Source organism: Excalfactoria chinensis, chromosome 22 (assembly GCF_039878825.1).
Source record: "Excalfactoria chinensis isolate bCotChi1 chromosome 22, bCotChi1.hap2, whole genome shotgun sequence".
NCBI classification, from domain to species: Eukaryota; Metazoa; Chordata; class Aves; order Galliformes; family Phasianidae; genus Excalfactoria; species Excalfactoria chinensis.
This window is the reverse complement of record NC_092846.1, coordinates 312,190-324,965: the sequence shown is the minus strand read 5'-3', so window position 1 is coordinate 324,965 and position 12,776 is coordinate 312,190. Positions and strand designations below refer to the sequence as shown.

Here is a 12,776-nt window from a genome sequence, read left to right as displayed (position 1 = left end):
GCCCCCACGACCTTCAGTGTGCTCAGCCTCCGTGCGCTGCCCCTTCCCCGCGCATTAAGGCCACGCATGATGGGGTCCCGCGTGGGGAGGCGGCTCTCAGCGTGGACGATGCCACATCCACCTCCCGTGGAAGCGTCGAGGAGGGGGGAAGGGGACGGCCAAAGACAGCCCCGACAGCCCACGCACCGCCCGCACCGCGCGGGGCCGCGGAGGCTGCGGGAGGCGCTGTGCCCCCGCGGGGCGGGGAGGCCGCGGGCAGTGTCCTCCCGCCGGAAATGGTGCTGCGGTCACTCGGCCCTTTGTCCCGCCCGGCCCTGGGCCCTCTCTCCCCACAGCCACGCGTGGGAGGGACGAAGTCGGGGTGTCGGGGGGATCCCGCGTGCCGCAGTTGGGATGGGGCTGCGGGAAGGTCGAGGTGTCCCCAAAAGCGCTCGCTTTCCCTCAGTAGCCCCTGCAAAGACCGGACCCACGAGCGACCTGGGCGGCTCTCAGGTGGCGAAACGGCGTGGGGACCCCCCCGAGCTCCGGTTATGGGTATGGGGGGGGGTCCCATCTCCTCCTCGTGTCTTCTCCTTGGCAGGTGGCCTCGCCCCTCTGTGGGGGGGGGGGGGGGTCACACCGCCCTCCACCCAAATCCCTCCCGGAATGTGTCGCTATTAGCCGGGGGGAGTGGGAGGGGGGGGTTAATTAGGATCACGTGGGGGCGGGATGGCGGCGCGGGGCCCGGCGTCCCCCAGCCCCTCGGGTGGGTCCCGGCCTGAGTTGGGGGTGAGGGGGGGGGGCAGCGGGGGCCTCTATTGTCTGCGAGAATTTGGGAGCCTTTGAAAAAACCCTCCCGCTCCCTCCCACCCCTATTGTTGGAGTGAAGATGGAGTCAAACCTCTCCCGGCTCCCTCCCGTCGGGGTCTAAGCCGGCCTTTTTTGTTGCTTTTTTTTTTCGTTGCCTTTTTTTTTTTTTTTTTTTTTTTTTTGGGCTGATACCCTCAAAGCTGGCCGAGGAGGAGGAGGGAGGAGGCGGTAACAGCCACAACTCGGAATTTGCAAGCGAGTGTCGGGATGGGGTCTGTTTCCAACCAGCAGTTTGCAGGTTAAGTTATATTATTGTCGCAGCCCTCCTCGGCTCCGCGATTATTAATAACGGCGGCAGAGCCCGACGGGGGTCTGGGACCCCCCCAGCCTCGCTGTGCCCCGCTGTGCCCCGGGCCCGGCGTGGGGGGAATTTTTTCCAGCCCAGCCCCGGACTGAGCGCAGGAGCTGAGGGCTGTCGGGCTGGGGTCAGTGGGGAGCAGAGCTCCCGGTGCTGCGGGGAATCCTCATCGCAGCGCGGCGTGCTGGGGAAGGAGGGTCGAGTCGGTGTTTTGGGGGAGTTTTTCCGTTTTTTTTTTTTTTTTCCCTTTATCCTTTCGTTTTTCTTAAAAAAACAAAAAAACAAAAAAACACCGTCTTTGATTATTTTTTTTTCCTACTGATGCACTTTGGGCTGCTTTATTTGGATTAGTTTTAAATTATTATCCTTTTTTTAATTTTTATTTAGGTATTTATTTGTTTTTTTCTTAAACACTTTGGACTGGAGAACGGCCCCAGCGCTCCCACCCCCGCTCTCACTGCAGTCCCCCTGCGATCCCACACGCGCACACGTGGGCGCAGCGGATCGCCGCTTGTGGGTCACCGCGGTCATTTTTTTGCCTTTCCCATCCAGCAGGACCCAAACTTGGGATCTTTCTGTTCCTTCCCTGGGGGGCAGAGGGGTGTGGGACCCCCCCCAGCCCCACTCAGGTGCTCGCTGGCTTTCTCCCCAGGTGCGAAGCCGGGCGAGGAGCTGGCTGGAGATTCACCTAAAGCCGAGAATGATTCCCAACCCCTGCATGGCTCCGGCATCTGTAAGTGGTTCAACGTCCGCATGGGCTTCGGCTTCCTCTCCATGACGGCCAAGGGAGGCGCGACGCTGGACTCACCCGTCGATGTCTTCGTGCACCAGGTATGCTGCAGCTGGTTTGGGGTTGGAGGCGGTGGGGTGCAGCCCCAGCATTCTGCCCTGCAGATCTCCATGCCGCTGGCACTGTGGGGACCGTTGCTACTGCCATCCCAAATTGGTGTCCTGGGGGTGATGGGATCCCCCATGTTTGTGAGAGGAGGGTAAAGAAGGGCAGTGCAGCCCTTGGATTGCTTTCCAGGGAGCAACCCCGTAAACTGATTCTTGGGATCATTTAATTTTCTCATCGTGGTTCACTGGGGAGCTCTTTGGAGGGCTGGGTACAGAGGAGCAGGTGCCCATTCGGTGGAAAAAGGGGTACATAGGGCACAGTGGAGCAGGGATGCTGCTCACCCCAGGGAGGGAAAGGGGAAAGAGCTGTGTTTCCCTCACTGCCTCATATAGGGTGCTCAGTGCCCCATGCAAGATGGGGCTTTCCCCATCTCATCCTCAAAGGGTGGGGGTTCAGTCCACGTGAGCCCTGGGATGCTCACCCCTGGGAAGCAGGGAAACAAAACCACCCGTAATGTGATGACATGCGCTTGATTCCTCTGCTGCGTTTTGGGGGGCAAAGTCCCACTGCTATGTGCCCAGTTAACTGTCAGTGGGTTGGGGCTGCACTTCATCCTGTGTGACACAAAGCACACGGGGTCACGCATGTGCCTCTATGGTTTCCATACTGTAACTGTGGTCTTGTGTCCGGGTTTGACCCATGCGTATCTCACTGGTGTCCCGCACCAAGGGAAACTGCAGCTTTGGGTTGTGGCTGCTCAAAGCCACTTCAGAGGTGGGGAATGGATCCAGCCCCAGTGGGAACTCACATGGGTTGGGGAAATGGGACTGGGGATGGAGTTTGGACTGGGGCCATGGGGGCAGTGCTGGGAGGGAGATACAGTTCAGTGCTGGGTGCTTGGCAACTGGGCTGTGCACTGAACCTGGGCTTCTGCTCCTCCAGAAAGCAGTATGAGAGGGGGAAGCAGTATGAGCACGGGGGATAAGGATGTCTTTGGAGCAAACTCAGGTGGTTTTGTGCATTTGGTTGGAGGCAGGATGGGGATGGAGTGATGGTGCTGGAGTTGGATCCTGAGGGCCTCCCAGCCCTCCCTTGGCAACCAGAGGGATAGGGGAGAACCAAACCCCTTATTTGTAGAAGCCACTGTGCAGAAGTGCTGTTGGATTTGGGTCTGAGGTCTCCAAACCTGCCAGGGAATGCCGAGCTCCAGGTGCAACCCAGGGGCAGCAAATGGGTCTTTGCATGTCAGCGCTGTGTCAGTGGGGGGGAGCCTCCCTCCTGCCCCTCTTCTCAGTCTTTATTGCCCCCAGACAGTCTGGTTTCCTGATTGCTCTCGCTCACATTCCTGCAGGAAAAGAGGATGAACAGGGTGTCCTCCTGGCGCTCCCCATTTGTTGGAGACCAGAGCAGAGTTTGGTGTGCTTAGAAGGCAGCAAGCACTGGACAATTTAGGGTATGAGGTGGCATTGGGGAGCCCAGAGCGGGTGTGTGATTCCCACTGCCCAGATGTATGCAGCAGAGCCTGAATGTTCCTGGCGCGTGCAGCCACCCGCAGTAAAGCCATTTGGGGTTGATGCAGCGTTTCCATCACTACTCCATTTGCTCTTGGCTTAAAGTCACTGCTTTCCTGCGGTGAAGCCAACTGGGACTGTCCCACTGCGGAGCATTGCCAGCATCACCTCGACCCTGCTCAGCACCCAGGGAGAGCAGGTCAGACCCTAAAGGGCAAAAGCCAGTATGGGGTCAGGGTGCTGCAACCAGCACCCAGCTTGGTGCTTCCACCCAACCATTGGGGTACAACAACCAGAGCCCCCCAGAGCCGTGCCCTCTTCATTTACATATGTGAATGATGACCCACAGGAAGTAATTGTGGGAGAAAGAAGGGAATTGGCCTCTTTAGATCTATTAAATCACTTTATTACAGGAACCAGGTCTGAATAGCCCTGCTCTGCGGGGAGCGCGTCTCCATCTCTCTCCCCCTTTATCTGATCACAAAGAGATTAAAATCTCGGCAGGACAGGAGACTAACAGGGCTCCTTCAGGGCTGCCTTTCCCTCTCATTGTGAGCTCAAAATGAGGCATTTGGGTTAAAATGCCTCCCCTGGACACTGGAGATGGATTCATTTGGGGGCTGCTGTCCTGGGCTCGCAATGCTGCTTGGATGAGAAAGGGGAAAATCTGCATGCCCCATTCCAGCATCCCCAGAGCCCAGTGCGCTGCCCCACAGCCTTGGCTGGGAGCAGAGGGGATGGGGCTTCTCCCTGCCTCGTACCTTTCTGCATCTCAGCTCTGTGTCTCAGAGTGTTTATCCAACCTAACAAGCTGAAATCCTTGATTAGAAGTGAGAGTGTTGGGTGGTTTTGCTCCTTTTCATGATTTTTGGCATGGAGATCTTGCTGGGCACAGCTGAGCCTCAGGGGTGCTGTAAGAGTTCATTTTTTGCCATCTTGGTGACAAGTGGGCCATACCAGAGATGTGGCCAGGACATGGCCATCACGTTATGCCCAGGCAGGGGGCTGTGGTCACCCAAGTGCCATCAGCTCCAGGAGCCCCACAGTGGGCTCCATCCCCACTGAAGGTTGTGGGGAACAGGACAGAGGGGCACATCAGCTGCCCTTCCACTGTAGGTTCCATGAGGGCACCCCGGGCTGGTGCCATGGAGCACAGCCAGGACTGATGGGAAGTGAGCATGATGGGAGGTTTGAAGAAAAGCACGTGTTGGAGAGCAGCTCCATTCCAGAGTTCCTGCAAAGGCACACACAGGAGAGTTCTCCCTGGAGAGAGGGGTTCTGCCTTTACAGGGCTGAACTGTGGGGCAGGATGCAGCCCCATAGGAAAGGGAAGGGGCAGCACATCAGATGCCTATGAAAGTGGGGGGCATAAAAATCTCAGTTTTCCAGTCTGGTTTAAGATGTTCCTGTGGGTGCAGGAGGGAGCTGCGGGATGGGGTGCATCCCCTTGGAAGGGCTCCATGGGGCAGAGATGCACTTTGGCCTCTCTGCTTTCTGGGGGGGGGGGGGGGGAGGGGAGGAGTGAGCAATCCCTTTGTTGTTTGTTTTGTTTTTATTATTATTTTATTTCTATTTTTATTATTATTATTTTCTTTTTAATGAGCGCAGGGATCAAACTGCATCACAAAATGCTCTGCTGCATCCTGGGAATGGGAATTGCTGGGAATGCCGTGTCTGTCAGACGGCAAATCGTGAATGAGAGCGGCTTTATCCCAGCCCTGAAACCTCCCTCAAGATGCACACACACAAAAAAAGCCTCCTGTCTCTGTCTAAAGATTAACTGTTGGCTGCAGGCACCTCCCTTCCCCCATCCGCTGCTCTGAACTCCCGGGGTGATGGCAGGGAGAGGGAAAGAAAAAACAACAACAACAACAAAAAAACCCTTACATGGTCTGCAAGAGAAAATGGTCCAAATGAATGGGATTTCTGCCATTCTCTGAGCCCCATCCCCGGCCACCCCCAGCTCCACCATTTCTAACCTCAACCCCCCCGAATTTATTTAGTCCTTAAAATAATCTGGATGGAGCCGCTCTCACCAAGGGAAGGTGCTGCGCTCCTGGACGTGCTCCAACATGGGAGTATGAAATTAATATGCAGCAGCTGATCCTAATTGCCCTCTGTGTGGCCACTGCTGCTGCCCCCTCCCCTCACGTGGGACGAGCATAATTTTGGCAACCCTGTGCTGGTAAAAGTGAGTGGAAATATGGATTTAGGGCAGGTGACTGTTAGTGAATGGGTTGTTTTAGCCAAAATTAAGCTGGTGTTTAATTTTACTTGGTTATAGTGGAAAATGAAGAGAATGCCAGATTCTTTTGGCAAGAAAATGGCTTTATTTTGGATTTACTTTGAGGAAACTGAGCAGCAATACAGAGCCTGAAAAGCCCCAGTGATGTTTTGGTGCTCACTGAGCTGTGTTCCCCCATCCCTGCAGCATCTCTTCTTTCCAGCATCTACCCAACATTGGCACCAGCGTTGAGCTGCAGGCAGATGCTCCCTGTTCTGCCCCAAAGCTGCAGCACTGTGAAAAGATTTGCTGTGGGATTTGGGAAGAGGGAATTCCAGGTAGGAATCGCTGCTGTGCCAGCCTAGACTGGGCAATCATTAGCCCAAAGTGGGTGAGTGCAAGCCCTCTGCTCCCCCTGGCACAGGAGTGAGGAAGGATCTGCTCTCTGCCAAACCCAGACTGGGGAAACACGGGAATGGGCTGCCCCAATTGCCTGGTCAGCTCAGCACCAGAGCTGCTCCTAACGCAGCATCCCACCCGGGCTTGTTTGCCCAGAGATTTCAGAGTTTAAAGCAAAGCAGTTCCCCACACAGATAAGGGCGAGGTGCAGCAGCCGCTCCTCCTGAGGCCCCTCTGGACACAAAGATGGTTTGATTGAGTGGCCAGGGCCGGCTGGAATAAACGTCCCCTTGTGTCACACTGGGGAGGCCGCAGGGACAATGGTGACCCTGGGGCCAGACAAGCCCCTCCAGCACCCAGCAGAGTGGGGGCAAAACCAGGGCTGCCGCAGAGCTGCTGCCGCTGCCTGGGGAGCAGTGTTGGGTTTGGGATGCTGTAACCCCAAAGGGACAACGGGGAGTTTGTGGGATGAGAGGAAGAGGTGGGAGGTGCAGGTGGGGAAGGGGAAATGAGCGGAATGGGGGTGTGGGGTGCACTGGGGCAGTGGGCAGTGCTCAGCTGCTGGTCCAGTGGCTTTGTCTGCATTAAATAATGGTGGTGGGGTTTGGCACGGGTGAAGGGCCCACAGTGGGGCTGCCTGGCACTGCAGGGAGTGGGGACAGGCAGTGTTAGTTCTGCTGCTGCTCCTTGTCCTACCATTTAACTCTGAATCCTACTGACAACAAGCAGAACCCCATTGGTACTTGTGCTTCAAAACACAGTTTTGTTCCAAACGCTTTTTGTTTGAGAGCCGGGGGTCACTCCACACACTCCCCACCAAAACCACCTCCCCAAGACCAACCCCAGACCCCAAACCCTGGCCCCCAAACCATGCCAGTGTGTGTGGGGCACAGTGGAGCTCAGGAGGGCAACCACAGCGCAGCAGAGGGACTGCTAGGCCCCATAGCCAGTGAAGAGGGTCAGTGAGGCCGTGTCCATGCCAGCCACGCTTCCTCCCCCCGCCGTGGCCTGGAACTCCTGGAATTTGGCCGGCATGAGCACGGCCAGCCCTTTGTTCTCGCTGGCCAGCCCCGGTGGCTCCCAGCCCAGGCCCTCCCCTACGCCCCCCCTCGCCAGCATCCCCAGCTCTCTCTTGGGCCCCCCTTCCTCTCTTTATTTTTTGGGGAGGGAGGGGTGTGGAGGCCTGGGAAGGCTCCCGCTTTGTGTGTGGTGTGGGACAGGGGCTCTGGGCCCCTTCCTTTCAGATGCAGGAGGTATGCAGCTAATTCAATGGGCTGCAGTTTGATTACCTATCTGATAACAGAGGAATGCCAGCAATGTGTGTGTTTTGGGAAGGGGGCAGGGGATGCGCAGGGACCACCAGCCACTCGCAGCTCACTTCAAAAGGCCGCAGCGGGGGGAGAGCTGGGGTGCCCTGGCCGCTGCCCCCCTCCTTCCCCAGGGAGAGGGCGTTTCCTTTGGCCTTTTGGCGGAGGGGGCCGGGGGCTGAGGAGGCAGTTGTCATCCTCACTCGCTGCTGGAAAATAAATAGCTTCCCCATCATGTTGCGGCAGCTTTGGCTCCAGTCCTCCTCTTCCTTGTCAGCCACAATGCAGCAACGCTGGGGAGATAGATGGGGAAGAGGGAGATCATGATCGGGGGTGAGGAGCGGGACCCAGGAAATGGTGCCAGGGTCCCCCTTACCATGGTGCAGCTTTGACCCATTGCACGGAGCAGAGTGCTTGTGAGATTTGATTGCTGGCAGTGTAAACACAGCTGGGCTGTAAACACGCTGATGGAGATCTCTGCGGGAGATGGAGGTCTGGGCAGGCAGCTGCTTCATGTCCCCCAGCTTCCAGCAGTGCCTCCAGTGACACCAAGCAGAGCTCAGCTCCTCCTTGCCCTGAACATGGCTCCTGCTTAGGTGGTGCTCAGCAGCCTCTTGGTGATGATGCCCAGCATCCCAGATTCATAGAATCATTAAGGTTGGCAAAGACTACTAAGATCATCTAGCCCAACCATCAGCTCATCACCACCGTGCTTACTAAACCATGTTACCCTCCTGGTGATGCTCAGCATCCTCACCATGACACACAGCCTGGGGGAAGCTGAGCTGGGACTGGATAGCGATGTTTGTGGTTACACTGAGCTTTCCAGGGGACTCACCTGTGGCAGGCCTTGTAGAGCAGGTTTTGGCACTGTTTTTGGCAGTAGACAAAATAGGTGGTTCCATCTGGAGGGTCCTTGCCCCCATCCCCTTGGGTGAGCAGATACGGGCGATGTGGCACTGCCCATAGGGTTTTTCCCACCCTGAACCAGACTCCAGGATGTGGTGGTAGGGACTGGTGTGGAGAAAGCCCCATGGGAGGTTTGAGAGAGGAAGCGGGGAAAAAGTAGCAGGAAAAGGGGCAGTTCCTCAAGCTCTGCTGCATTTCCAGTTCCTCCGTGTGCTCACAGATGCGTGCACATCCTGCAAGGTCGTACTGGGTAAAATCACTCCTAAACACCAAAAACTCAATTTCCTCCCTCTCTGCTTTCATGTGAGGTGTCCCCATGTGGATCCTGAACAGAGTGGGGGGTGAAGAGGAAAAGGAAGAGGGAAGTGGTGTGCTTTTCCAAGCACCATGCTTGCATTGCATCCCTGTGGGAAGCATGGACGGCCATGTGACAGAACTTGCAGCCCATGAATGGGAGATGCTTCATTCATAAAAGCAGAGTCCTATGGCCGCATGTTAGTGCCACGCTCTGCCGGGAATCCCAGCCCAGTGACACAGAGCTGCTCCTCCCTCTGACAGCAAATCCCTCTTAACTCTTTGCTTACGCTCGTCAGACTTCCACTAATGAAGCAGAGCAAAATCTCTGCTCAAATGTCTGCTCGGGATGTGGCAGCGCTGGTTCAGCACACTGGCTCATGGCACGGATGGGCAGGAGATGTTGGGTGCACCTCCACACCCTGTGATGTTGTTCTGCTGAAATGGATGGGTCTTATGAAAGCAGTGTATTTTTCCACCTTCTCCCACCTTAGGTCCTTTTGAACTCCCAGGTTTGCTTTCAGCATTGCTCTGTGCTGTGATCCCAGCGGGACAGGGGATGCCCCCAGCAGACACAGCCAAATAGCAGCTTAATTGCTGGGGCACATAAAGGGATGGAGCTTTAGGGTTACTTTGGCATCCAGCTCAGCAGCTTTTTAAGGATGCTCAAGCAAAAGTAGCACAGAGTTGGGTTGAGCTAAGGCCAGAGGAGACTCACAGGCGTGTTGTGTCACAACAGGCAATAGCAACCTTTGGGCCCCAGAGAAAAGCTCCTTATTGTTCTGCAAAGCGCAGCGGGGAGGGACCAGCAAACGCTGCCCTGAGGGCCCCAATTCCTACCCCAGTGTGCTGCATCCTCTGCGGCTCAGCTGTGGTTTGGGGCAAAATCTTCTGGTCGTGCATCCATGTCCCTCCTGTTCTGCCTCTTGATGGGGAAGAGAGGAGGAATACACGTGCATGTGCAAAGCCTCCAGATCCCTTTGTCTCTTCAAAATGAACTTTTGCATTTCCCTGCAGCTTTGGGAGCTTGCAGGATGCAGTGCAGGGTTGGAAGGGGAGAAGGGGGCTGCTGGTTTGCAGTGTGGGGTGCAAGCATATTGCAGCAAACCCTGCAGATATTGGGGTCAGAGCTCTTCATTTGTTGGGTTAGTTAATCCATCTCATCTCTGCATTATCAAACAGATGAAAAGTGCACAGTCAGGCTTGGTCCTGACGCCCACTCCCTTGGCTATGGGGGAGGGACATCAGCACCCCTGGCACCATGGGATGAGACTCCTGGTGTGCTGGGATGCGAGCACTGACTGCCATCCTCTCCTGCCCTCAGAGCAAGCTGCACATGGAGGGCTTCCGCAGCCTGAAGGAGGGTGAAGCCGTTGAATTCACCTTCAAGAAATCCTCCAAAGGTTTGGAATCCATCCGGGTGACCGGTCCGGGGGGTGTCTTCTGCATTGGCAGTGAGAGGAGACCCAAGGGCAAGAGCCTGCAGAAACGCAGATCGAAAGGAGACCGGTAAGGGGCAGATGAGGCCTGATCCAGGGCTGGCTCTGAGCTCTGCGGGTGCCAGGAACTGCCTGGGGCTGGGCTTTGGTGGGGGCTGTGTGGTCAGGGACCCCTCGTGTTGCCCTGTCCTGCCCACATTTGGCCAGGGGCTGCAGGGCACAGTGTGGGCAGCGACCCTTCCTCTGAGAAAGCCACTTCCTCCAGCACTTAATGAGTGGCAGATGCAGCTTGGTGGGGAAAGGGCAGAGAGACAGAAGCAAGAGGGCAGAGGTCGGGGACACCCCAGGCTGACGCTCCCCTTGTGTGTGGGAGCTGCTGTGGGCTGAGCTGGGCAGGGGTAATTTTCTCTAAGAGAAACCCTTGCTTGCGGGGAGGAAAGGACCGGATGTCCTGGCAGTGGCTCCTATGGGCAGGCTCTGGACCCTGGAGCCAGTTCTTGGCCACCCTTCAGCCCTGCTGCCTGGGGATCTCAGTGTCCCTGTAGAGACTGTGCGCCCTGTCAAGGCTGTGGCTGCACCCCTGAGTTTGGGGTTTCCAGTCAGTTGGAAACGAATTGGGGATGGAAAGGAAACAGTGATGCTCAAAAGTTTGGGGGTTTCAATGAGCAGGAAGGGAACTGGAGAGAGAAAAGTAAGAGCGATACTCACTTCAGGTTTCCTGGTGAGTTAGAAAACCAGATTCTGCCTGTTCCTGTTGCACCGAGCACTGGCAGCTCATACCACGAGGTAACCTGTGATGCAGGATCCACATACCCAGGGTCCATAAATATAGTGGTGCCAGAGGGCTGTGAGCCCCCCAGTTTCACCCCCGTGTGCTTGTTTCCAGCACGTGGGTTTGCTGCCATCTCCTGGGTACTAGCAGCACCACTGGGACAGATCTAAAACCAGCAGGGAGCAAACCCAGGGTCCCCCCTGGCTCCAGATAGTCCTCTCCTTTTGTTTCCCCTCCTCGAATCTCTCTCCTCCTCCCGCAGATGCTACAACTGCGGAGGGCTGGACCACCATGCCAAAGAGTGCAAGCTGCCTCCGCAGCCCAAGAAATGCCACTTCTGCCAGAGCATCAGCCACATGGTCGCCAACTGCCCAGCCAAAGCTCAGCAGTCCCCCAGCTCTCAGGGAAAGCCTGCCTACTTCCGCGAGGAGGAGGACATGCACAGCTCGGCCCTGCTCCCTGAAACCCGGGAATGATGGCAGGTGGTGGGGAGGGCTAACACCGGGATGGAGAGGCTTTGGCAAGGCAAACAGGGAGGGATAAGGGCAGAACTTTATTCTCCTTAAAGCCCAGCTTTAATTGGGATGGCTCCAAAAATAGAAGGGGGAGCATCCAACACACCTCTCCCAGATAAAAAAAATGTATATATATATATAATAAATAAATTGGTTCATCTTCATTCTCCAGGAAGCTAGGAGGAGGAACAGGGAGGCACAGCTCAGGGAGGCTCTGGTGGCTCCTTGCTCACTGCCCCATGGCCAGAGCAGGGAGAGACGAGGGTGGCAGGGCTGGGAGGGATGCCCACAGGCCGGCCCTGTGGCTCCTACAGCCCCTCACCTCTGAAACACAGGGCTGGGAGTGCTACTCTTTACCCTACAGAGCAGCACATGGCTCGGTGGAGCTCAGCCTTCTGCGTGGATCAAACCCAAGTGGGACATACAGTGCTGCTCCTCCTGCCCACGCTGCACCAGCTCCCTGGGCTAAGCCTCCCATAGTATAGGAGTATAGGAAAACGGGGACCTGGGGTGGCAGTGACTGCCCTTATCCCTCCCCAGCCTTGCCTTTATTTATTGGCTCCAGTGACAGCCCTTCTTCTGGGGCCAGATGCCCCAACCGTGCCAAAGCCAATGCCAAGTGAAAGCTGCACTAGGATGTGCGTGAATGACGTATCTTTGGGTTTGTTTGTTGTCTTTGGTTTGGTTTCTTGTTTTTTGTTTTTTGGTTTTTTTGTTTTGTTTTGTTTTTGCTTTTTATATAAATATTCAGTTTTTGTATTTTTGTATATTTTAATCTTTAAGAAAAGAAGAAAAAAAAAAAAAAAAAAAAAAAAAGAGAGAGAGAGAGAAAGAGAAAGGACCTAATTCCTGCAACTTCTTCTCAGGTATTCGAGCAATCTCAGGGATAAAATACCTCTATAGCCCAGTGCTGGACGGAGAGGAGGGTTTTTTCTGACAGCACAAAGACGTGACAAAGTTTGTATTGGAAGAGTAGATCTACCTCACTGGATGTTCGCTAGGTGGACTGACATGTTGTTGAGCTTTTTGGTTGTGTTTTTTGGTATGTTTGGGTTTTGTTTTCTTTTTAACTGTATTAATAGAATCTCTTTCCCTTCTCTGCTGGACTAAGGTGGAATTTGGGTCTGTGGGTCCATGAACAGGGATGGAGAAGCCAGGCAGTGCTGCAGGGCAGGGATCAGCTGCTAGAGCCCACGTTGGCTCCCCAACACCAGATTTTCTCCCAGCCCTGTGGTTTTTGAGGACTGTCCTCCATTTCTCTCTCCTGTTTACATGCCCCCTCCCTGCTGCCCCGTGGGAACGCTATTGTCCACCCTGTACCAGATTCCCCATCACCCGCGGGCTGGGATGCCACACAGGATGCCATGGGGATGATGACCTAAAAGCCAGAATGAGGCTTTCAGGGCATGCATTGAGAACTG

At 55.5% G+C, this 12,776-nt stretch overlaps 1 protein-coding gene across 1 annotated transcript; it reads left to right on the top strand.

Moving 5' to 3' along the window:
• The first annotated feature begins 1,056 nt into the window (after positions 1-1,056).
• LIN28A (lin-28 homolog A) lies at positions 1,057-11,316 on the top strand. The gene is made up of 4 exons (XM_072355646.1): positions 1,057-1,087; positions 1,800-1,978; positions 9,954-10,138; positions 11,103-11,316. Exons 1-4 carry the CDS (start codon positions 1,057-1,059, stop codon positions 11,314-11,316), a joined length of 609 nt encoding a protein of 202 aa, XP_072211747.1.
• The last annotated feature ends 1,460 nt before the right edge of the window (positions 11,317-12,776 follow it).